Here is a 23,901-nt window from a genome sequence, read left to right as displayed (position 1 = left end):
TAACCTAAACCAAGGGGAGGCCGAGTGAGACTGGACGTGCAGAATGGCGCCCCCACTAGCTGGAGGGCACTGGGCGGGGGCCACAGGTATGGGAACATCAGCTCTACAAGCACTGGTAGCGGGAAGATGACCCAGAGTAATGAACCTGTGTCAGGAGAGCAACCCAGCCTGACATGGAAGAAAGAGAAAACACTGGGGGAGTCCCACCTCCTTTAAGCCTTCTTTTGGGAGTGCGTGGTTTATCTGTGGAGAAATAGCAGCAGTGATCCCGGAAGCTCTGATCCTCAGCCTGATGGGCTGGGGAAGAATGGAGAGCAGGTGAGCTGGGGGAGTAGAGGGGGAGGCTTAGGCTCCTTTGCTCAGAGACTCAACAGAAGCAGCACAAATTGCATACACTCTCGGGCTGGAGTGAGCACAGATGCATTTTATTCCCCCGAAAACCTTGGCACCCTCAATGCGCGGTGTCCCGCACATATCTCCTGGCTTACCAGCCACGTCTCCATCCCCCACAATCCAGGGGCTCTGCGGGACCCGTGGGCCGCTTGCAAACAGGATTGGCAAAGCCTGGACCAAGCCTCTGTCTAGAAGGGTGGGCCCACCTCATGGGCACTGGGAGAGAACAGCCCCTTGGCCATCCACTCACTGCAGAGTATTTAGCTGAGCCCAGGGAGGTCCTCCGGCTCCCAGAGCACCAGGAAATAAAAGAAATTCAAAAGCCTTCAGTGGCTTCCATCACCTGCTCCTACAGCCTCAACACCCCAGCTTGTCCCCCAGAATCACGCCCCCCCCGCCCCGAAGCTCACTGGCTCTCCAAAGCCCACATCAGGTCCCACCCGGCTACTCACCATCCCCATTGCTCTCGCCTTTGAAACCTACGAAATGTGTCACCTATGCCACACAATTACAGATTTATAGTTTCACATATTCTTCATGTTTGTCTCTTTCAATGCGCTGTAAGTTTCTTAAGAACATGCATCATATCTAATAATTCTTCAGTAACATCCCCTCCTCCCCTGGCTCAAAGCCCAGTGCACATTTAGTTGATGTTTGTTTTTAGGAAAAGTTTAGAGGTTCCCTTTGTATGTATCCATTCGTTGAACAATCAATGTCAGGCACTGTGCTGGGTCCTGGGAATTCAGAGATGGGTAAAACATCTCTTTAAGGGGCGCCTGGGGGGCTCAGTCAGTTAAGCATCTGATTTTGGCTCAGGTCATGATCTCACAGTTCATGAGTTTGAGCCCCATGTCAGGGTCTGTGCTGACAGCTCAGAGCCTGGAGCCTGCTTCAGATTCTGTCTCCCTCTCTCTCTGCCCCTCCCCTGCTCACACTCTGTCTCTCTCTCTCTCAAAAATAAATAAACATTAAAAAAATTTTAACCACCTCTTTTAAGGGTCTTACAAGCTTTGTGACCTTATACAAGTTACTCACCCTCTCTGAGTATTAAATGAGGATAACTGTCTCTGTTTAACAGGACTGTTGTAAGAATTAAATGAAATAATCCTCACTTAGGATTATCTCCTTAGGTCAGAGCCTGGCTCATGAACCGTTAAGTAATGTTAATAATATCATTAGCTGATGAATCCTTCACCTGTGTGTGGTGGGGAAGGGGCGGGGAGCCTTACACATAGGGTTAAGAGCCAAACTAGAGATGTTTTGGATGAGAGGGTCTTAGATGAGAAGTGAGTGGGCCTGGATGAGTCAAAGAAGAGATGCTAAGTCCTCTAAGAGGTAAAATTTCCCTGAAAACTACAGATGTCAAAAAGGACAGAACTGGACAGAGAAAGGGGTAGGGCAAAGTGTGAGGGAACAGCACTGTGCCTCTGGGGGACACCTGGGGAAGGGACAGGCAGCTGGCACCCCCAACCAGGTGTGGAATGGGCACACAGCAGGTCAGGGGCGGGACTGGAGTGAGGCAAGCAGGGCTCCCGGGGCGCAAAATTGCAGGCGACCCCTTATCGCAGGCTCGGGCGAGTGCAGGGTGGACCCCTAAGACAGGGCCTCCATGAGTTCTGTCCCCTGGGTGCCTGGCTTGCCTCTCCCTAGTCCCAGCCCTGCAGCAGGTGCTCAACACAATCTTGCTCTGACCAGCAAAACGATAAGGTCATTCTGTGGGCACAGTACACACCCTGGTGGCAGTCAGCTCAGCATCCCTTCTCTTCTCTGGGGGACTGTCCATCTCCATCAGGTCCCCACTAGGCACCCTCCCCCTCCAGAACCAGCCCCTGGATAGACCCTCCAGCCCCTGCGGTCCCATCTCCTGGGCGGTGCCTGGGTCTCAGGGCAGCCGATCAGAAGGAGGGTTGGCTCCTCGAGGAGAGCCTTGAAATACACACTTCAGATACAGCGTGGAGTCAGGCTGTGCTTTTCCTTGACCCACTTTCATATCCTCAGGTCTCAGGCCTGCATCAGCCACATGCAGACAGCCCAGATCTGCACCCTCCCGACACAGGAGAGAGCAAGGCTGGAGGGAAGAGAGTATATAGGGGAGTTTTCTCCACGAAAGGCAGGACCAAGTAGACCCAACCTCTGCTCCTGTGTGATGGAAAAAATAGAAAACCTAAATCATCTTTAACCATTAAAGAAATGGAATTAGTAACTTACAGTCTTCCCATAATGAAAATATTAGGTGTGGATGGCTGGGCACACGAGTTCTACCAAGCTTTCAAAGAATAGATGATCTCAGACCGGCATAAATCATTCCTCAGAATAAAGAGGGAATATTCCCAACTCCTTTTACAAGACTGGTTTTAAGACAAGACAAAGGCAACATTATAAACCAAAATTACATGCTAATATCATTCAATAACATAAGATACAATACCTTAAATAAAAATTTTACTCGACAAAATCTCACATCATAGAAAATAAATAATACTCTACAAGATTATACGTTTAACATCTATTAATGTAATTTATCACATCGAAAGATTAAAGCCAAAAAAACACCTATATATCACCCAACAAAGGTAGAAAAATCATCTGATAAAATGAATATCTAAACACAATAAAACAAGTAAGGAAAATGTGTTAGCGTACTCTACAACGGAGTTGTCTTAATCTCTTAGAGTGTATCTATAAAAAACGCAAAGCAAAAAACAAAAATCTAGGCAGATTACTCAGGGAGAAACTTGTACTATCCTTCCCCTTAAGGTTAGGTTTAATCACACCATAAACAAAAATCAACTCAAGTGGAGCAAAGACCTCAACATAAGAGCTAAAATTATAAAACTCAGAAACACACAGGAGTAAAGAAAACACAAGGATAAATCTTGGTGACGCTGGTCCGTGGACATGGGCAGTGACTTCTTAGACATGGTATAAAGCACAAGAGACCAACAGCAAAATACATATATATGAATTAGAATCCACCAGAATTAAAAACTTTCATGCTTAAAGGAAGTTAAAAGACAGCCCCTAGAATAAGAGAAATGTTTCAGAAATTATATAATGGATAAGGGATTTATATTTAGAATCTATAAAGAACTCTCACAATCATAAAAAGACCAATCATCCAATTCAAAAATGGGCAAAGGCTCTCAACAGACATTTCTCCAAAGAAAATATACAAATGGCCAATAAGTACATGAAAGTATGTTCCACATCATTAGTCATCAAGGAAATGCGAAATCAAACCCACAATGAAATACCACGTCAAACCCACTAAGATGGCTATGGCCAAAAGGATAGACAATAATGAGTGTTTTAAAAAGTGTGGAAAAAATGGAACACTCATGCACTGCGTGGAGGGAGTATAAAATGGTGTAGCCACTTTGGAAAAGAGTCTGGCAATTCCTCAAATGGCAAAACACAGAGTTAGCATGTGACCCAGCAACTCCACCTGAAGGTTTATAGCCAAGAGAAATGGAAATGAACACAAATGCTCATCACGGTATTATTCATAATCACGAAAACAAGAATCGAATTTCTACCACTGAAGAATGGACAAAATGTGGTCTATTTATAAATGCAATACTATTTATCAATAAAAAGAAATGAAGCACTGACACAGATTATAACATGGATGCCCTTTGAAACCACTATGCTTAATGAAAGATGACAGTCATATTGGAAACATATCATGTGATGCCATTTGTGTGAAATGCCCACAACAGACACACCTACAGAGACAGGAAATACCCTAGAGTATGTATATATCCCTCCAGCTGGGAGAGACGAGCTTACTGGGGGTTGATGGTTAAGGAGTCCTGGGTTTCTTTTTGGGGTGATGAAAATATCCTAAAATTGATTGTGGCGTGAATATACCCCAAGTCATTCAACTGTACACTTTAAGTGGGCAAATTATATTTCGGTAAAGCTATTTAAAAAGAAAGTTTAAAAAGTGAAAAAAAATTAAGGATTAAGGCCAGGATATTCACTATGGCATTTTTATTGAACATCAAAGCCAACTCAATAAGATAAGAAAATTAATTAAGATATAGGGTTGGGATAAGAGAAGAAAATGTCTATGTAGAAATCCCAGAAGACTCTATAGATAAATTACTATCATTATGTATACCTTATCCAGGTTGCTGATTATAAAATCAGTATCCAAAAATAAAATCAAATTTATTTCTATTTACTAGCTACAAATGCTTAGAAAATATAATTTTTTAAATTATGTTTTGACGAGGCACCTGGGTGGCTCAGTCAGTTAAGGGTCTGACTTTTGATTTCAGTCCAGGTCATGATCTCAGGGTTCGTGGGATCAAATCTGAAGACAGGCTCTGCATTGTCAGCAGATTCTCTCTCTCCCTTTCTCTCTGCCTTCCTCCCTTTCTCTCTGCCTCGCCCTCCCTTACTTGTCCTCTCTCTCTCTCTCTTTCTCAAAATACATAAACCTTAAAAAAATAAAGATTAAAAAAATAAAAGTAAAATTTTTAAAAAGGCAGGTTGAGACCAGATTGTAAAAACAAAAAATCTACAATGACCTTTCTACCTAAAAATTAAGTAACAACAAGACAACTATTGCCCTTTCCCTGCCTCTCTGTTAATGTGTAAGTCCTGGAAGTCCCCAGCACCCTAGGAGATGTTTATGTGAAGATTTTAGCACTAACAAAGGGGCATGGAGGCAGTGTACCCCTTAAAGAAAGAGGGTACAATTTCCATGCCCTTGATTCTAGAAAATCCTTTTGTTTGACCCATCCTTCCCTTCACTGCCCTTGCCTATGGAGCCAAATCCAAAGGATCCAAATCCAAGTGGCCGTATCCTCCCTGACCCCTCTGCTGCGTGTGTCACAGGTGACTGCTCCCTGCCTGGCACCATTATTTCTTGGTCTCCTTACTACCTGGTCCCCTTGCTCTATGCAGCCTCAGTTTCCAGAACCAGCTCTCCTCTCCAGACCCTTAGGTGCAGGCTTTCCTCAAGGCTCCCCTCTGTGCCCTGACCTTCATCACCTTTCATTCTGCTCTCTCCTGGGTGACTCCATCCAACTCCATCACAGGGACCAGTGTTTTTCTAAGGGTTTCAAACCAACAGGTTATGAAATTCTTTGGGTGGTAAACCCCTAGAATTTTTCTAAACTTTTGCATTGTGGTAAAATATACATAACAGAAATTTAGCATTTTAGCCATTTTTAAGTCTACATTTGAGAGACATTAAGTATACCCAATCTGTTGTGTAACCATCCATCTCCAAAACTTTTTCATCTTCCTAAACTGAAACTCTGTACCCATTAGACACTAACTCCCACCCTACCTCCAGCTTCTAGCAACCACCATTCTGCTCTCTGCGTCTATGAATTGACTGCTCTAGGTGCCTCATGTAGTGGGAACATACAATATTTGTCATTTTGTGCCTGGTTATTTTAGCATAATGTCTTCAAGACTCCTCCATGCTGTAACATGTATCAGATTTCCCTTCCTTTTTAAGGCTGGATTTATTTTTTTAAATGAAGTGGAATAAAAAATACTAAGGCATATTTCTTTTCTTTTTAAAATTTTTTAAATGTTTATTTTTGAGAGAGAGAGACAGACAGACAGAACATGAGCTGGGGAGGGGCAGAGAGAAAGGGAGACACAGAATCCAAAGCAGGCTCCACGCTCTAAGCTGTTAGCACAGAGCCCAACATGGGGCTTGAACCCACGAACCATGAGATCATGACCTGAGCAGAAGTTGGACATTTAATCGACTGAGCCAGCCACCCAGGTGTCCCATCTTTTCTTTTCTTTTCTTTTTAATGTTTGCTTGTTTTTGAGAGAGAGAGAGAGAGCACAAGTGGAGGAAGAGCAGAGAGAGGGAGACAGAGGACCTGAAACAGGCTCTGTGCTGACAGCAGCGAGACCCGAGGTGGGGCTTGAACTTACTGTCAGATTATGACCTGACCCGAGGTTGGACGCTCAACCAATTGAGCCACCCAGGTGCCCCAAAGCATATTTCTTATAATAAGGCCAAATACTGTTTCACAAAATGTTTGTTTCTGATGGATGTGCATGTCAGCGTGTTTGAGATCCCTGGCGTATTTCTTACTGTGGATAACAATGATAAAGGGTGGGAAAATGCTGATTTTGATGACGACTACACCATCGCCACTGTTAGCCCGGCTCTTCTCCCCACAGCTCCGGAGCTCATCCCCAAGGAGCTGCGGGATCGCTCTAGGTGGATCTCCTTGCAGTGTCTGAACAGATCCAGACTCAGATCTGTTACCGTCCTTCCTCCAGACATGCTTCTTCTCACACATCTCCTACTTGAGTCTCCGTCATCAAGCCCTGCCTGCCTCACCTTGCCCCCCAGCTGTACAGCTGTGATATTCTAGTTGTGCAGAATTACTTTGTTCTCCTCTGCACTTCGCTGTCCTTATTCAAGCTGGGCTCCGTCTCCCTTGTTTTCACCTCCCCCTATGCCTACAGTCATTCCGCGTTCTTTAAGACTTCCTTCATATGCCTCCATGTACCTTGAAAGCATGCTAATGGCTCCCTACTCATTTCTGGAGACCTTTGCTCACACCTCCAGTTTGGCTTATGTATGTATTATGCGCCTGCCTGTCTTCCCAATGGACCGCAGGCTCTCCAGAGCCGCTGGGTTGTGTCCGTCTTGCACACACTGTCCTCAGAATTTAGTGTAGTGTTCAGCACACAGCAACTCTTCATTAAGCGTTTGTTCAACCAAGAACAGATATGAGGAAGCCAAGAACATCGAGGACAAACTTCACAGTTTTGTCTCATGTTCGTTCTTCCCAATCCACAGAATCTGTGCTTCCTCCTTAGAGACCTATGCCCCCTGAGCCATCTGCACTGCCCACCTTCTCCCCTCCTGACCACCATAGGTGTTTGCAAGATGGGTCCCCAGGGTCCTGACTGGGGACTCCCAGAAGTGACCAGTGCACAGCACACAGAGAGGCCAGGGGTCTAAAGAAAGAGCACATATCGACTCCCACCCCCCACTCCCGTCTAATGAAATCTGTCCCTAACTCTCACTGAAACCATCTGACATCTTTGTGCCCATGAGCTCTTCGTGAGGTGGTAAACAATGGAGGCTTTGCTGAATACGGCACCAACCTGGCTCAGTGCAGATGCAGAGAATATCAGCCTGCAGGACCCCCCAAGGTCTAAAGTGGATCTGCCCTCGCACCAGCTTCTCACTTTTGACCAGGTTGTGACAATAGCCTCCCAGCCTCTCCCCATCACTGACCTCTCCTTACCAAGCCCTGAGAACCTTCCTTCCTCGTGGCTTTTATCATATCACTACACTCCTCAAAGACCACCTGTGACTCCCTAAGACTGAATGAACCAAGTCCAAACTGTCCTTCCCAATCCACAAAGCACCTTCCCGAAGCTTCTCGCCCAACATTACATCTGGGCCTCCCTGTCCACAGTCCCCCTTATACCAGCGGGACCCATTTCTCCACTGTGTCTTCCAATTACCCTGGGCGCACACACACCACTTTCAATCATTTCTCCATCATCCAATATTTATTGAGAGCTTACCACGTACCAGGCACCATATTTGGTGCTCAGGGTGCAGGTGGGAACAGAACCGAGTGAATCCCTGCCTCTCAGAGCTTTCCGTCTAGAGCAGGGTTTCTCCACTTCAGCACTGGCATGTGGGACTGGGAGATGCCTTCTTATGGGAGGCAGGTGACACACTCTCAGATCTTTAGCAGCGTCCCTGGCCCCTCCCTTAACATGCCAGTAGTACTCTCTCCCTGGGTGACAACCAAAAATGTGCCCAGATACTGCCCGGGAGGAAGGCTCTTCTGCCCAGAGAACTGTGGGTCTAGAGCAGCAGGGAGAGCTTGGAACTAATCATCTGGGGAGCTTGTGAAAAGGGCAGGTACTGGCTCCATCCCCAGAAGGTCAGATTCTGAGCCCAAGAATCTGCATTTCAGTGGCCCCGTAAGTGATTCTCGTGAGGCTGTCCCAAGAACTCTGTCTGGGGGACACTCAAGTGTGGAGTGTTTCCGGACAGGACACAGACCAATCATCACATCAGGTGTGTAGGGAACAAGAAAGTGAACAGGTGAGTGGGTAGTCCAGGCATGGGAGATGTAGAAGGGTGTGGTGCCACACCTCTGCACCTTTGCCCGCACCCCCTTCAGTTCTGGATGTGTACTTTCCCCTCGGAAAAAAACAAAAAAACCCCAAATCTTATCCTTCCTTCAAGGGCCCGCTTAGGTTCTCCCTCCTCCAGGCAGTCTTCCCTAACTACTCCAGCCCACTAGTACTTCCTTCCTCAGGCAATTTAATCAACGTTTAGTACTTATGTATCTCATCTGTGGTCCTTTTGTTTCCCCAAATAGCTCTCGAGCCCCCTGAACGTCAGGACAGCACAATCCTCTCCACCGACCCCCACAGCATCCTTGCATCCTTCCAGGACCAGGTGCATGCAGGTACTGTTTGCTTGACTGGATGAGTCCAAGTCTCTGGAGTGCAGCCTGGGAGGTGGCATCTGAGATGTAGGGAGTCGGGATCTCTGTGCAAGGGGGGAGTGGGAGGCAGGACGGCGGGACTGGGGGCAGCTAGCACCTCCCCCGGACACCGGGAGGGCTTGCCAGGGCAAGCAGTGAGGAGCTGGGCTGGCATTTCCAATGGCTGCTGGGGCTTTCCCACTGTTGACAAGACAGCAGGGACCCCAGCAGCCTCAGTGGCACTCGGCAGGTGCCCGCAGGGTGCAGGAGCCCAGAGCCACCCCGCTGAGGAGCAAGTGCAGCAGGTGGAGGCCATTCGGGGCCCAGCAGCCCTCGTATAGGGTTATCTTGGACCGACAGCAGTAGCCAGAAGACTACTGGGCAAACCCAGGCACGCCAGCAGGCTCTGAAACTGTCCTCCAAAGCCCCCACCAGCATGCAAAGCTCATCGGCTGTCTTCAGCCACACAACAGTGCCGTCTGGGGGGGTCAGAAGCAGCGACCAAATGTCCACAAATGTCCCGGACAAGGGACTTCATACTCCCCAGCTCTGGGATGAGGAAGGCGAAACAGCCTAATTGCTTGGCTTTCCTTCCAGAAAGCGGGAGACCCAGCAGCCACCGTCACCTAAACTAGGGGCACAAACTAGAGGCACAAATGACTGATGTGGAACCCAAACGATGAAAAGAGAACAACCGTTTTTATTATCTGGAAGTTTGGAGGAGACAAGATGTGTGTGCAGCTGGAGCGGCATCTTGTTTTCCATCGGCCTGGGGGGAGGGGCAGCGAGCGTGGGGAGGCACCGGCAGCAAAGAAAAGCCCTGCAGCCCAAGGGAGAGGTAGGCTACTTCCAAAAGAGGCTCTGATGTGGGAGTATCCTAGGGTCAGCGCTCTCCCCGAGCTCTGAAACCAGTTAGAGTAACCCGAAGCGTCTCCCCTCGGCCGGCAGAAGGAAAGGGCCCGGCATATCGCGCATACAGCGACCGAGGCTGTACCACCTCCCACTGCTCCTTCTCTGAACGGGAGCTCCCGCGTGGACGGGGTGGGGTGGGGAGAGAGCCCAACGAGGCGAGAGCTGACTTCTGCGGCAGCTCTGACCTTCTGCGTAAGGTTGAGAAAGAACCATCTGTTTCAGAAGGGATCATGTTGTGAGTTTCACACATCCAGTGGTTACTGGGTTATTCAAGTTCCCTGTCCCTGCCGCACCACGCCGGCCCACCTATCACTCCCCACCTAACCCTGCGCTCCTGGGGGAAGGGGAGGGGGAGGGGGAATGCTTTCTTCCCAGAGCCTTCACAAAAGTTCAGGACTCATGGGGTAATCCTATTCGGTTTTGAGCCGTCCACTCCCCGGAGCCTCTCCTCTAACCAAATGGCCACGGCACTGTGGATGTGGACGACTCCGATTTGACCCCGTGGCTCCTCGGGGGCATTCAGATGGATTTATCGTCAGCCCAGCGGCTCGGAATTCCAACCTGTCCCCCATTCTCACAAGAGAACAAAGTTGTCGCACCCCTCTGGCCCACTCTGGGCAGGCGCTCTCCCCCCGCTGGGCGGAGAGATGCGCTTCGGCGAGCCAAGACCCCAAAACGCGGCAGTGCTCCAAGCCAAGTGCAGACCCACGGTCGCTCAACTGGGCCGACCCTGCGGCCGCCACGCGGGGGCTCGCCCGCGGGCTCCGTGCTCTCCCCTGCCCGTGCTGAGACTTTCTTACCGCTTGATGTAGTTCCTGCCATACAAGATCTGTTGCAGCAAGGTCACCAAGGCGAAGGCGCAGATGAAGATGAAGAGTAAAGTTCGGTTCCCCAGCAAATCCCGGTTCGCCGAGGGGTCGNGCCCCGGCGCGGCGCCCTGCCGGGGCCGGCCACGTCTCACTCCCGGCCCGCAGCGAGGGAGCGCGCAGGTTGGCCTTCGGTTCTGCAGATGGGAGGTGGGGGGCAAAACACCCGGACAGTCTGGCGAATGATGGGAGGGCGGCGGAGAGGGGGAGGGGTGGAGCGGAACACGCCGGGTTGGAATCGTGGAATTAAAAAAGGGGGCAGGAAGGGGAAGCCGCTGCGGAGCTGGGCGTGCTGGAGGGGCGCATTTTGCTTGCGGCGCGCAGGGCACTGAGTCACCGCGGTGGCCGCGTCCTTGCGCTCGGGAGATTTCTCTGGAGAGAGCGGAGCAAGGTCAGCGGGCAGCCCTTCAAGGACGGCGTGCGCGGCTCCTGCATGCTGATGGCCTGCGGGGCGGCCGCCTGCGCTCCGGGCACCCAACTCCTGCCGGGAGAAAATTCAGAGGCTCTATATCCCGGCCGGCCGCAGGCCTCCTCCCTCTCCCCAGCTGCAGCCCGCGGCTGTTCGTCAAAGACCTTGTTGTCACCAAGACACTGGGACCTTGTCTCATCCTTAGAACCGCTTGTAAATCCTAGGTCGGGCAGCCAGCCGCCTTAGGGTACCACGGCCCCCAAAAGCTTTAGTAAGTCAGTAAGTCTGGAAAGGTTTGTGCTTTAGAGTGCACGCCAGGGAAAATAAACACTGAAATGCAATACCAAAGTCGTGCCTCTTCAGAAATCCAAGCCCCTAAATGCGCTCCTCGTTTCCTAATCCCCCGCCCTACGGGCTGGGCGACAGCCCTGCCATCCTGACACCGCAGTCTCTCGAGGCCTGGGGTGTCACGTGCCGGCGGCGCTGACGATTTCAGGGCGCCCCTTCCCCTTCCCCGGGCCTTCCAGCTGCTGCGGAGGTTCTGGAGTCAGGGCAAGTACTCGGCTCCCTCCCGACTAGCCTGACTCTAAACGCAGCCAACAAACAGAACTTTGATGAGAGAGTGTGCAGACTCCCAGGCTCTGGCCTTACCCTTTTGTACTTCGTTCTTCAGCCGGAAAGACCAAGGACCACTGGGGTAGAGCTGGTGATGAGGGATTCATCAATAACTTGGAATGCGTGTTAATTCACAAGGTGGAAGGGGACCCTGTGCTACGGGTAAAGAGTTTATGTACCAGATGAATAGCTATGAGGTCATAGGTAGGCTTTTTAACCAATTGAAGAAATAACGCATAAACATTTAGAGGGCCCATTATTATAACCATCTCTGTATTTATGTGGTGTCTTATAAGTGCTTGCTCTTGCACATATTAATTGATTTAGCACCTCCTGGCCTCTAGCTAACCCACTTTACAATCCAAAGGACCAAAGCTCTAGCTGCCCAAAGGAACTTCCTCAGCAGGAAGACTTTGGAATGGGAGATGTGGCATTTTCTGCCATACAGTCTTCGTGGAAGGCAGGCCCGGGCCTCCCCCGCTCACACCCAAGGCTTAAAGCTCCACTCTCGCCTTCTTTAACTTTTTCATAATTTTTGAACTAGGAGGCTCTGCACTTTGCTTCGTGCTGGGCCACACAAATTAGGCAGAGCGTCCTGCACACCCGTGCAAGCTGCCAGAGCACGAACGTTTCACTTAGTTGGACCTCACCTGTGAAGTTCACGAGGTACCATCAATCGCCACTCCAGGCAAGACGTTCCCATCTCCTTCCTTCTGCTCATTCCCCACCCCCATCAGGTACCCGCTCTGATAGTTGTCTTTTAATGCACGGTTTTTCCTTGGAAAAACAAAATGAATCTATTTTAAAATAAGAAATCTAAACGATTCTAAAAATGCACAGCTTGCTGAGATTTCACAAGCCGAACACACTCGTGTAAGCAGCACACAGATCAAGAAACAAAAATATTATAACCCCCTCCACACACACACAAGACCCTCGCCTTCTGCTCCTTTCCAGTCACGATGTACTCAAGAGTCACCACTATTGTGACTTTTAACCCCAAAGATCGGTACGTCTTAATCTTGCATTTTATACAAATAGAATCATACATTATATACTCTTTCGTGTCTGACTTCTTTCGCTCCTAGTTGGTTGGAAGACTCCTCCATGTTGTTGGGCGTGGTGGGCAGAATTTCGAGGTGCCCCCCGAGATTCCTCATCCTCCCCTATTCACACTGTCTCCCAATTATTCAACCATATGTGAATCTGGGTGCTGCTGTGAAGGGATCTTGTGATGTCTAAGGCCCAAATCAGTGGGCTTTAAGATAGGGAGACTATTCTCAGTGGGCCTGATCACATGAGTTCTTAAAAGGGACTAAGCTCTTCCTGGCGAAAGAGCTTTGAAGTATGAGACAGATGGACGCGAGGGAAGTTCTTCATTGTTGTTGGCTTTGAGGACGGAGGAGTCCGCATGGCAAGAGATACAGGCGGCCTCTGAGAGCTGAGAATGGCTCCTGGCTAACAGGCCAAAAGGAAATGAGGACCATCGGACCTCCAACCACAAAAAAGACCCTGAATTCTGCCAACAAACTGAAAACTAGGAAGACGGTCCTGAGCCCCGGCATGTGAGGTCGTCTGTCAAGAACCCAGATTTCAGACCCACACAGCTGTGAGCTGGTAAGTGTATGTTGTTTTCAGCCACTAAGTTTGTGGTCTCTTGTTTCGCGGTGCTGGAAAGCGAGTACTTTGTGTGCTATCATTTAGTTTATGGATGCACTTACAGTTGGGTCCATCTTATTTCTGTAGAGAATGTCATTCCTGGACTTGAGCACTGCTTACTTATCCCTTCTACTGTTGATGGGCCGCTGGATGGCTCTCCAGGGACTTCCCGGTATATGCTTTTTATGAAGATATGCATGCCCGTCTGCTGGCTATCAGTATTCAGAATTAAATTGCTGGATCACAGAAGGTTCAACTTTAGTGATTGTTGGCAAATAGTTTCCTGAAGGGCCAGGTTATTTTTTTTTCCATAGGTATTTTATTCAAACTTGCCATGACCTAATAGGAATTGGGCCCCACCCTAGCTGACAGTAACATTAACTAGCTAATCTAATAGCAACAAAACAAAATAAAACACTGAGCCAAGAGTCAAAATGGTCAAGACAAAGTAACTGCTCAGCCCGGGGTACAGACCCTTCTCAATGGCCAGGCCACCTGCGGGAACCAGCAATGAAGGCTGCTGCCGACTTTGGCCACAGCTAGAGCTCTGTAGTCCAGGTAGTATTCCAGGCGCAATGTGTTTGGGTCGCTTGATACCAAGCAAATTGACCAGCAGTCGTCCCGTGCGCCTCTGCCGACGCGGCTCTTCTAACCCTAACGGTGTCTCAAATCCCACCATCTTTATGTCAAGTCGGGAAGCGCCTTTAACATACACACAAACACACGCCCATACGGCGGAATCAGAGACCAAAGCTCTTGAAACTCGGAAGTCTACAGCCCCTGTTGTTGCTATTAATATGGACCCAGGTTCCATTTTAAGCCGAATTTGTAGTCCGATTGTGGGATTGCAGCAAACACTCAGAAGGCCTTGCAAACAAAAGAGTAAACACATGGATTGCTGCTCACCCTGCCAGACTCCGCGAACACCATTTTTATGTCCTAATTGCCAGGATCGGGGACAGCTGCGTCATTGTTGAAAACACACACGCACGCACAATTAAGCCGAGAACAAATGTCAACACTGGCACAGTCTGCTAAATTACTGATAACTGATGGGCATTACTCATGCTGTGAGCATTGTCTCCCATGGAAAATGGAAAGATTCCTTTTTTAAAAAGACCTTAGAGATGTCTACCGGTTTAAGGGAGCCGGGGTGTGTACCGTAACGGCACAACTGCAGCCTGCCAGATTATGTAAGTGACATTCCACCCATGTGTTCAAGGAGTTTGTGATAAGTACATGCTGTTCTTGTGCCTCTTTATATCTGCATTAACAAGGCGGGCTCCAGGAGGCCGATTCCTGGTTTGGGGACAACTTGGTCTGTGACGAAGGTGTCTTGCAGCCACTGAACAGAAATGCCCAGGGATAACCTCATCATCTAGAGAGCCAGGGCTCGCTACGGCGTGCTCCAAATGCGGACACTGGATTCCACTCCATCCGTCTTGTTCTCAGTAAGTTGTTATTACATAATAGAACTAAAATTTAAGCCTGTTGTTCAGTTCCCTCACAAAGGATGAGGGTCTTTGAAAGCACGTATTAAATGAGCCTGGACAAGGCGATGAAGTCACGTTTTGGCCTTCGCTTCTCCAACCTGAGAAACAACTTCCTTTGGTCCTAGCACCACCTCCTGGGTATTCCTGTCCTGCACCTGGCTGGATTTACCCAGTTTGTTTCCAGAGGTAGAGACATGCTTCTTGTTATTAATCCACAATGGTTCCAGGATCGCAGAGCAGGAAGATTCATTCCTCACTCGGGGATGCCACGCTCCCACAGGTAGCCAGAAACAGCTCTCCTACTTATAATGAGGTCACTCTGAATACCCTTAGATGACATGGTATCTTCTTTGCTCACCTTAAAGGCCAAGCCCTGGGGTAGAAACACTGGGCTCAGGTTCTGCCCTTTGAGGAGGAGCTCTGACAAATTCAGCCGAGAGAATGTTTTCCATTTCCAGTCCAGTGCAGGCTCCTTGACACATTGGTGGTCTGTATAATGTTAAAATTTCAAAAGAATGCCCTATAAACGAACAGCTGCTTAGAAATGTTCAGTATTCCTTGGGTACCTGAAAAATGAAAAAGGATGAGTGCCCCACTATGATCATCCGTTTCTAAATTGTTTTTAATGTTTATTTGATTTTTGACAGAATGAGGAGGGGCAGAGAGAAAGGGAGACTGAGAATCAAAGCAGGCTCCAGGCTTTGAGCTGTCAGCACAGAGCCTGACGCAGGCCTCGAACTCACAAACCAAGAGAGATCACAAACCTGAGTTGAAGCAGACCCTTAACTGGCTGAGTCATCCAGGAGCCCCTGATCATCCATTTCTAAAACACCAGGGGAGATTCCCAATCCTAATGCCATGGCTACAGCAAAGCATGTGTCATTTCACCTCTGTCCGAGATTCTAAAAGCTTTAGTGGTGGGAGTGCCCACAATGTGGTATTGTGTGATGCCAAGGAGATAAGAATCAGCAATTCACAGTCTGTGCCCTTGAAGGAATGTATGTGGCAGTGAAGAAGAGAGCACCTCTAGTAGAAGTATGGCTCTAACCCAACTGGGGGCAGCAGGGTCGGGGGGGGGAGGAATGGCAAGGAAGGGGTCCAGACGAGGTGGTGCGTGATGTGAATCGTGGCAGGGAAGGACGATTAGCCAAGGAGTAGGCCGGGGTGGTTGGGGGGGGGGGGATGCAGACAAAGCCTGGCAGTGGGGGACACGGCCCCATCAGCTCAGTGTGGCTGGAGAGGTGAGGCTGGGTGAGCGGGCAGGAACCACAGCAGAGGAGTTGGGATGTTATCCGTGGAACTATTGCATGTATGGGAATAATGTGATCGGATTTGCATGTTAGTTAAACACAGCCTCTCAGTTGGTAGAGAGCAGTTTGAGGGAGAAGTGCCTGAAAAGGCACGGATGTGACAGCCTCGCTTTGCCCGGCCACCATCAGACCCCTCCCCTCTGCTGCAGCCTCATGCACACGCCCCCTGTGGGCAGGCCACTCTACAGTTTCTCTCATTGTTGTACCACTGGAGAAGGAATTCTCTGCCCCCTCGCAGGGGGGCAGGCAGAGAGTAGTGGCACAGGATTACTGCCTTATGAAAGCGGTCTCTGTACTAAGCGCTTCAGCATCCTACTCATTTGGTAGTCATGGAAACCAGATGGGCGTGGTCAGGACCGGTCCACCACACACCGCGCAGTCACAGAACTGGTCTCTAGAACACTTTTTTTTTTTTTTTTTTGCCACATTCTGGGGTTCCCTCTGCTCCACAGGTTCCTGGGTACAAAAACACTTTCCTTCTCCTCCCTTTGAAAACCTCGCCTTCGGGAAAGGCTCTGATAGCTTTCATTTCTATCCTTGTGCTCCTGATGGAAAGAAACTTAACCTGAAGGGTCATCTGTTCCTGTAATGAAGGCGATGTCTGATGAGAACTGCACTCAGAGCAAGGTAAAGAAACCCGCAGGTGACCTTGGCCACTTCCTCAAACGTTTTCAGGGCAGTCGCATGGGCAGTGGTTTTCTAGAGAAATACAGACCTGATACTATAAATAGGAATTCGTGGAAGTAGGATTGTTTTAAAGGAAATCTCTTGTACCTGTAACAAGGTCAGTACTTTCACTGTAAAACCAACAGGATTGATGTATTCTGCCTGAACGCCCTGGAAACAGATCATCGTTCATAAGTGGGGTCACTCATGTGACAGTCATAGTCCAGCAACGTCGTAGGTTTGCCCAGATCGCCATTACTCACGGCCACGTAGACAATGCTGTACGCCAGGGGTCAGGACACTTTTTTCTGAAGGGATTGGACAATAAATTCTGTAGGCTTCGTGGGCCATGCAATTGCTTTTCACACAACTCTGCTGTTGTAGTGTGAAAGTATAAACAATATAGAAACTAATACATGTGACCGGAGCTGGTCCACAGGCTACAGTTTGCTGCCCCGGGTCCACACCTTGTGATTTGAGGGGCCCCATGCAAAAAGTCCTACCCACTGAACTGAAGAGCCACTGTGGAAGCCATTCCCCCGTGTTCAGGTAGTATGTCTACAAAGGCCTAATACATTATAACATATTAATCCGTCATCCGCCATCAATATGTTTGCACAGACTCAATTACTCTTGAAGTACAGGCGGGAGATCCTAGGATGACGTTTCCATGCATACAGTGCCCTCTCACTCTGACCATCTGTTCCAGAAATACATGCCCCTGGTCACCAGGGACTACTGAGCACAGAGATGGGTTGCTTGGTGAGACTCTATCTCACTTCTGGAAACAGTAAATTCTTGTGCCTTAGAGGTCGTTGTGTTCATTAAGATCTTTTGACTCAAGTACCAAACCACAGAGAAATTTATCCCACATACCAGGAAAACTGGAGGTGGGCAGGATCCACAAGTGGGTGAACAATATTTTTAGAACCCAGGTTCTTCCCATCCTCTACTCTGCCATCTCAAATATAGGCTTCTTCCTAAGAAGCCTATAGGCACGTGATAGGTGCCATCAGTAATTGGGAGGATAGCAGGAAAGACAGAGAGGAGAAAGCCCTCCAGCCCAGGACCAGTAATAATCACCAGAGGGATGCCATGTGCTGAGTGGCTTACACCAGGTCCCTGAAACAATCACTGCCGAGGGCATGGTATGCTCCGAGTTGGTTTAGTTCACTAAGCACCCTCCCCAGGAGCCAGGGTCAATGCCGGAAACCACGTGGCTGCTTATGCAGATGGAGACGGAATGATGTTGGAGAGTCAACCTCCAATATGTACCATCAAGAGCAGCATTTTTTTCCATTTATGTTTCCTTTCCTCCTTTTAATGGAGCGCTGCCACTGCGATTGAGTAGCGTTGATGACAGACAGACAAGACAGTGAGAAGACGCGCCCTGATGATGTCCCAGAAATGTTTCGGAACCATGAAGAGCATCGCCTATGGCCCTGTGTCNACGTTACAGGTTCACTGATGCCAGCATCTCTGACTATAATCACCAAGCTATTAGTAAAAGAAAGAAGTCAGGCAACAGGTCAGCCAAATGACAAGTGTGGAAACAGATTATGTTTATGTCTGAATGCCTTGGTGTTTGGCCGCAAAGGCTGTGACAGGCTGGAGAAAGTAGCTGCCAGTGTGGGGGCCGGGGGAGGGTGCTACAGGATGGCAGGAAGGAGCTCAGGGTGTGGAGTCAGCAGAGACATGCTTTAGGTCACAGCCCCAGGAGCTCAGGAAAGACGCCTGCCTTCTCTAACCCACTGGCATCCTCACATGCAAACTGGAAAATATAATATCTATTCCTCAACGTAGGAGTTTGTGGAGATTAAGTATAAAAGCATGTTGTCAACTATAAAGCTATACGACTCTAAGATATACAGCATTGTTTACAATGGCCTGAGATAGAGATTTCACAAATGTTGCGTCACAGCATGTTTGTGAAGGTGTCAAGGGTTGTCAGTAGCCTCCCTCTTCCCCGCCTCAGCACTGACTACCCCAATCGCTTCTCAGCCTGGCTGAGATCAAGTGTAGCGCTGACTACTCCGAGTGCCCAGAACTGTCTGCTGCCCAAAACTCTGTAGCATCTACCAGATCTGGATCCGCCCCGTTCCCTCTCCTCCTACCAAAACTTACTGTCTCAGGCCTCACTATCCCATCTCCTAACACACATCTGAAACTCACCTAAGGAAGTGTGAGGCAGTGGGAGAGCACAGCCTTAAGGGTCAGAAACCTGAATTGTAGGTCTGGTTCTACCACTAACTAGCCACCTGAATCCAGGCTGGATTATTCCTAACCATGGACTTTGAACCTATAAAATAAAAGAGAGATGTGGTTTTTTAAACTTTCTCCAGCAGCGAAACCTGGCTTCAGAGCAAAAACGGTGCTCCGTGCCGTCCATCCTTCCCTCCTGCCGTTCTCAGCCTTAACGGCAGCACAAGGGCTTTGCCCAAGCAGTTTGGAAACCAATGAGCTAAATGATCCCCCAAGGGCCCATCCATCTCTACAATCTCTAACTCAGTTTCTACCTCTAAGATAAATGACTTGGTGCTAATGTGAGAGGTAATATAATATGGTCCCCCCACCTAGAATCATTTTGTCTTTAAGTAGGAATTCTCATAGATGTATAGTCTTATGAGTTAACTAATAAAGATGGAATTTCAGGCACCATGTATATGAAAGTGGTCACTGGGAGACTCCCTGGATCCCCTAAAATCACTCGACTTTGGGTTATCCCTTCAGCTTTCATGGAGAGCCCCATTTTGAAGCAGTTAATGGCATCTTTCAGGGTGCTGAGTGACGTGTTGGCTTCCCAATTTTGGACCTGCCAAAGCATGGGCTCCCCTCAGCTCCATGGTTAACCACGTGGTCCAAGGAGGACAAGGAAAGTCATCGTGTCTTTCACGTGGCAGGGTGGGGAGGAGTAGGCGTTACAGTCGGGTACAGAAGTCCCCCAAATAACAAAGCTTAATATACACTTTTTTTTCCCCTGTGACATAATAGCTATTCAGAGGCGAGCGATCCAAGGCTGGGACAGTGGACTCCGTTCAAAAAAGTCTTTGAAGACCCAGGGAAGGAGGGCCCAGGATCAATGGTGGATTTCGTGTCAGGAACTAGCCGGCCACACAGAGGGGTCGACAAGTCCCAGAGTTTCACTTCTGGCATCTATACGTTTGGCCCAGACTCTTGAGAATTTTTCGGGAATATCTTCAGATTCTTCAACCTAACTTTCAATGTCATTTGAATAGATGCAGATTAGAGCTGCATAAGTAATAGAGTGTATGAACTTTAAAAATACATTTGTTCTCAATAACTATATGCTACAAAGTTCCTATTTTCTTTTTAACCTTTTTAAGAAGTATAACATATGTACAGAAAAGCACGCAATCATGGTGTACAGCTCCACGGATTATCGCGAAGTGAAGACGCCCGTGTCACTACCGCTAAGGAAAAGGACAGGAGAACAGCGCCGGTCCCCAGAACCCGCCTCGTGCTCCCCCGGGTCTAATGCGCCCCGTCCAGTCACTTCCCCGGCCTCTCAGAACCCCGGGGGGCGGGGGGGGGAGCAGGTGGTGGTGGTGGTGGTAGTAATATGTTGAGGCTCTTTTGCCCTCTGGGCACAGTGGCAATAGTGTGACTTTTGGAGCCAGACTTACCAAGATCTAGATCTTAGCTCCTCTGCTCACTAGTTTTGTGAGTCCGAGCAAGAGACCGAATCCGTCTAATACCTACCCAAGCCCTGGCCGGTGGGTCAGACCACAGTACTGCAGCATGCCGGGCACTGCGTGCGTGGTGGCCCATGTGACGGTCACTGCATTTTCATTTTTATTCTTTTTGTTGGGCCCTGTGAGGCAACGCTCATTATTTCTATTTCACAGACTGATGCCGAGAGGCGCACTGAGGCGAAACGACCCACCCAGCGCCGCGCGGCGGGTCAGTGACACAGTGAAGGCTAGAGTCTCAGTTCTGAGGCTGGGCCAGCGCATGACCTGGAGGTGCGGCCCTGGTCACCCAGGGGAGCTGAGACCAGGGAGGCGTTTTGCACGGGCCTCCGGCCCACGGCCATCCAGGCGCTTGTCTGGCGGGGGTGCCTGGTTCTTTACCGGATTCCCTGTCATCTTCATACTTGTCTCAGCCTCGCCAGAAGGTTTCCTGAATTCACACACAAATGCCAACCTTACGGCACCTGCTAATAAAAACCTCACCAGCAGGGGTGGGATCCGGTAGTGCCTAATAATAGCTGCAGACACAAATGAGTCAATGGCTGGCCATGCAAAGAGTGTGTGGGACCCTCGAGGACCAGAAGAATGTGGTGCAGTCAGGGTCAAGGCAGTGTCTGCGGCCGGGACAGGGGCGGGGCCTGGAGCTGGCACAAGGCACCTGCAGGAAGACGGGACAGTGAACCAAAGTCGCGCCCTTCGTTGGCCGCGCTGGCAACGCTGGGGCAGTTCCTGCCGTAATCCAACAAACAGAACTTGCAAAATGGCCCTGGGGCAGGTGCCGGGTGACGCGTGGGTTTGCGCGGTTGGGGGCCTCAGAGGAACATCCCTCTCCCCTCCCCTCCCCAGCCTCACTCGTGCCAGTCCCGGTGCTGACTTCACAATGGCGCGAGGACATCAGGCACACCTCTAAAAAGAGGCAAAATGGCTTGAGAAAGAATGTCAGTACTTCCCTAGGTTAAGGGGACTGTGTCTACATTCTTATGAAAATGTCCCCTTCCTGGTTGCTTACAAGGAGCAGTCTGGGCAAGCACGTCCCTGCGGTCAGGGGCTGATGGAGGTAGCCGCTCTGCCCTTCAATAGATGGAGGGGAAGCCACCAACCGCCTCCTGCACAAAACCTTAGCTCCTGCCCCGCCGGGAGGGCGTGGAGCTGGGGTACCGCTCTGGGGACTCACGCGGGTTCTCCGGGCCCCAGCGGTAGGCGCCCTCCTCCACTGCTCCCATCAGGGCTAATGAGCGCTGGGGCCGGGAAACTGCTCGGGAACTCAGGGGTTCCTACTTAGTGTGAAAAGTCTGCCTTACAGGTTGCTATAAAAAGGAGCAAAAATAACAGATGTGCCTCTTCGTCTGTCTTTATGTTCCCTGTTTCATTTATCACACACATCTTGCAATAGCTACTCATTTTCACATTTTCCTCAGTCACTTCCTCCCTCCAATGTGGATTACCTAAAATAACAACCGCTCAGGGTCAGCCTCAGCCACGCATAGCAGGCAGCTGCTCCAGGAAAAGGACTTTGCCCAGAAGCAGCCTCAGGTGACCCTGCCCCCAGCCCCAGGCCCCGACTCTCCAGCCCATCAGCAGCATCAACGCCTTTTCCCCACGCAGAGGCAGTGCTGAGCCAGGGGGCCCGCGGGCTCACCTCCCACTACAGAGGCCCAGAGGGCATTGGAAACTTTCCTGAGGCCGAGGCTGGCTAGGAGAGCAAGAGAGAGCAGGACACAGGCCATCTGGCATGGAAGGAGCACCTGACCAGAGACTCTGGCCTAATACATTCTGTTCGCATGCTGTGTGGCCTTGGGCAAGTTGCACCCCCTCTCTGGGTCTCAGACTCCTCAGCTGTAAAATATGGGTGTGTGAGGGTCCTTCCTGTGCGGGGTCTATGCCTGCAGCCTCTCTAGCATTTAGCTTTGTCCGCTAAAGCTCTCTCTTCTCCATCCCTCACCAGTTAGGCTTGTCAATGCCTTAGTCAGCTGCCTATTCATCTTGTGCCTGGTCTAATACAGTAGCCTCTGGGCTGTTCTTCCAACCTCGCCGCCGGCCTCTAGAGTCTGTTCTCCACGCTGCCACCAGACTCTCCTCAACGCTGATCTCACATATTGTTTAAAACCCATTAGGGGCGCCAGGGTGGCTCAGTTGGTTAAGCGTCTGACTCGTGATTTCAGCTCAGATCACGATCTCGCGGTTTGTGAATTCGGGCCCCGCATCAGGCTCTGCACTGTCAGTGCTTGGGATTCTTTCCACCCCTCCCCCCAATTCTCTCTCAAAATAGATAAGCTTTTTTTTTTTTTTTTTTTTTTAAAAACCATCAGGTACTCTCCATAGCATTCAACTCCTTAGCCAGGCAAAGATTATCACTGTCCTACTCTGCTTCACTTTCTACAGCTCCCGACCTCATTCACAAATATTTATTGAGCACCTGCTATGTGCCGAGCACTGTTCTAGGAGCTCAGAATACAGCAATAAAACTTCAAGACTCAGTTCAGTTGTCATGACCCCTGAAAAGCTCGCCCACACTCCACTCCTTCATGCCGACCTGCAGGGTGAGTTCATTGCCTCTTCCTGTGTGTGTGTGTAGCAGACTGTGACTGTATCTCACAGACTGTGAGATAGCTCCTTCCTTGCTGTATCACCAATGGGCACACCTAGGGAAGTTATGGTCAGTTGCTCTTTGCTGAATGTGACGGTCAGTTTTATGTGTCAAGTTGGCTAGCGCCAATTCCCAGGATTTGGTTGAACAGTATTCTACGTATTTCAGTGAAGGTATTTTTTTTAGATGAGATTAACATTTGAATAAAGCAGATTACTCTTCATGATGTGGGTGGGCCTCACTCAATCAGTTGAAGGTCCTAGGAGAAAAAAGATCCAGCTTCCCTGAGGAAGAGAAAATTCTGCTTTTGGACTGCCTTTAGACTATAACTGCAACATCATCTCTTCCCTGGGTCTCCAGCCTGCCGGCCTGCCCTGCAGACATAGAACTCACCACCCCCCACAATCTTGAGCGTCTATTCCTTAAACACACTCTCTCTATATATATGCACACACACACACACACCCTATTGGTTTTGTTTCTCTGGAGAACTCTAACACAGAGTGAATGNGCCTCACCACCCACACTTATCTGATAACTTGTGGCTAAAGAAGGTGTAGGAGTAGGAGGAAGAGGAAGAAAATGAATAACTTTTTCATCTGCTTATTAGCCTTTTTTATACCTTCCTTTATGAAGAACATGCAAAGGTCGTTGGTTCTTTTCATAATGCTGTTGTCTTTTATTATTGATTTGTAGGAGGCTTTCAAAATATATTCTGGGTACATGTTCTTTGTCAGATATAAGTGGCTTATAAGTCTTTCTGCCTAGAATTCGGTCTGTGTTTTCAATCCTTAATGTGGTTTTTTGATTAGTAGAAATTTTTAATTTTTA

At 49.2% G+C, this 23,901-nt stretch overlaps 1 protein-coding gene and 1 long non-coding RNA gene across 3 annotated transcripts in view; one reads left to right on the top strand and one right to left on the bottom strand.

Moving 5' to 3' along the window:
• ST8SIA5 (ST8 alpha-N-acetyl-neuraminide alpha-2,8-sialyltransferase 5) overlaps positions 1 to 11,229 on the bottom strand; it is a 53,616-nt gene extending 42,387 nt beyond the window's left edge. The window contains exons 1-3 of the mRNA XM_077777648.1: positions 11,206 to 11,229; positions 10,959 to 11,102; positions 10,556 to 10,758 (exon numbers count right to left, since the gene is read on the bottom strand). Coding sequence (XP_077633774.1) covers positions 10,556 to 10,758; positions 10,959 to 11,102; positions 11,206 to 11,229 — 371 coding nt within the window. The remainder of the gene's footprint in view (positions 1 to 10,555; positions 10,759 to 10,958; positions 11,103 to 11,205) is intronic.
• Positions 11,230 to 11,422: 193 nt separating this feature from the next.
• On the top strand, positions 11,423 to 20,038 carry LOC144242668 (uncharacterized). 2 transcript variants are annotated; one of them, XR_013338414.1, is made up of 4 exons: positions 11,423 to 13,262; positions 14,582 to 14,755; positions 16,664 to 16,734; positions 19,765 to 20,038. It is a non-coding gene; the product is annotated as an uncharacterized LOC144242668 (long non-coding RNA). The 2 variants fall into 2 exon arrangements; XR_013338413.1 differs by lacking the exon at positions 14,582 to 14,755.
• Positions 20,039 to 23,901: the final 3,863 nt, after the last annotated feature.

This window comes from Crocuta crocuta, unplaced genomic scaffold (assembly GCF_008692635.1).
Source record: "Crocuta crocuta isolate KB4526 unplaced genomic scaffold, BGI_CrCroc_1.0 scaffold36, whole genome shotgun sequence".
Taxonomy (NCBI): Eukaryota; Metazoa; Chordata; class Mammalia; order Carnivora; family Hyaenidae; genus Crocuta; species Crocuta crocuta.
This window is presented reverse-complemented; position numbering and strand designations above follow the sequence as displayed.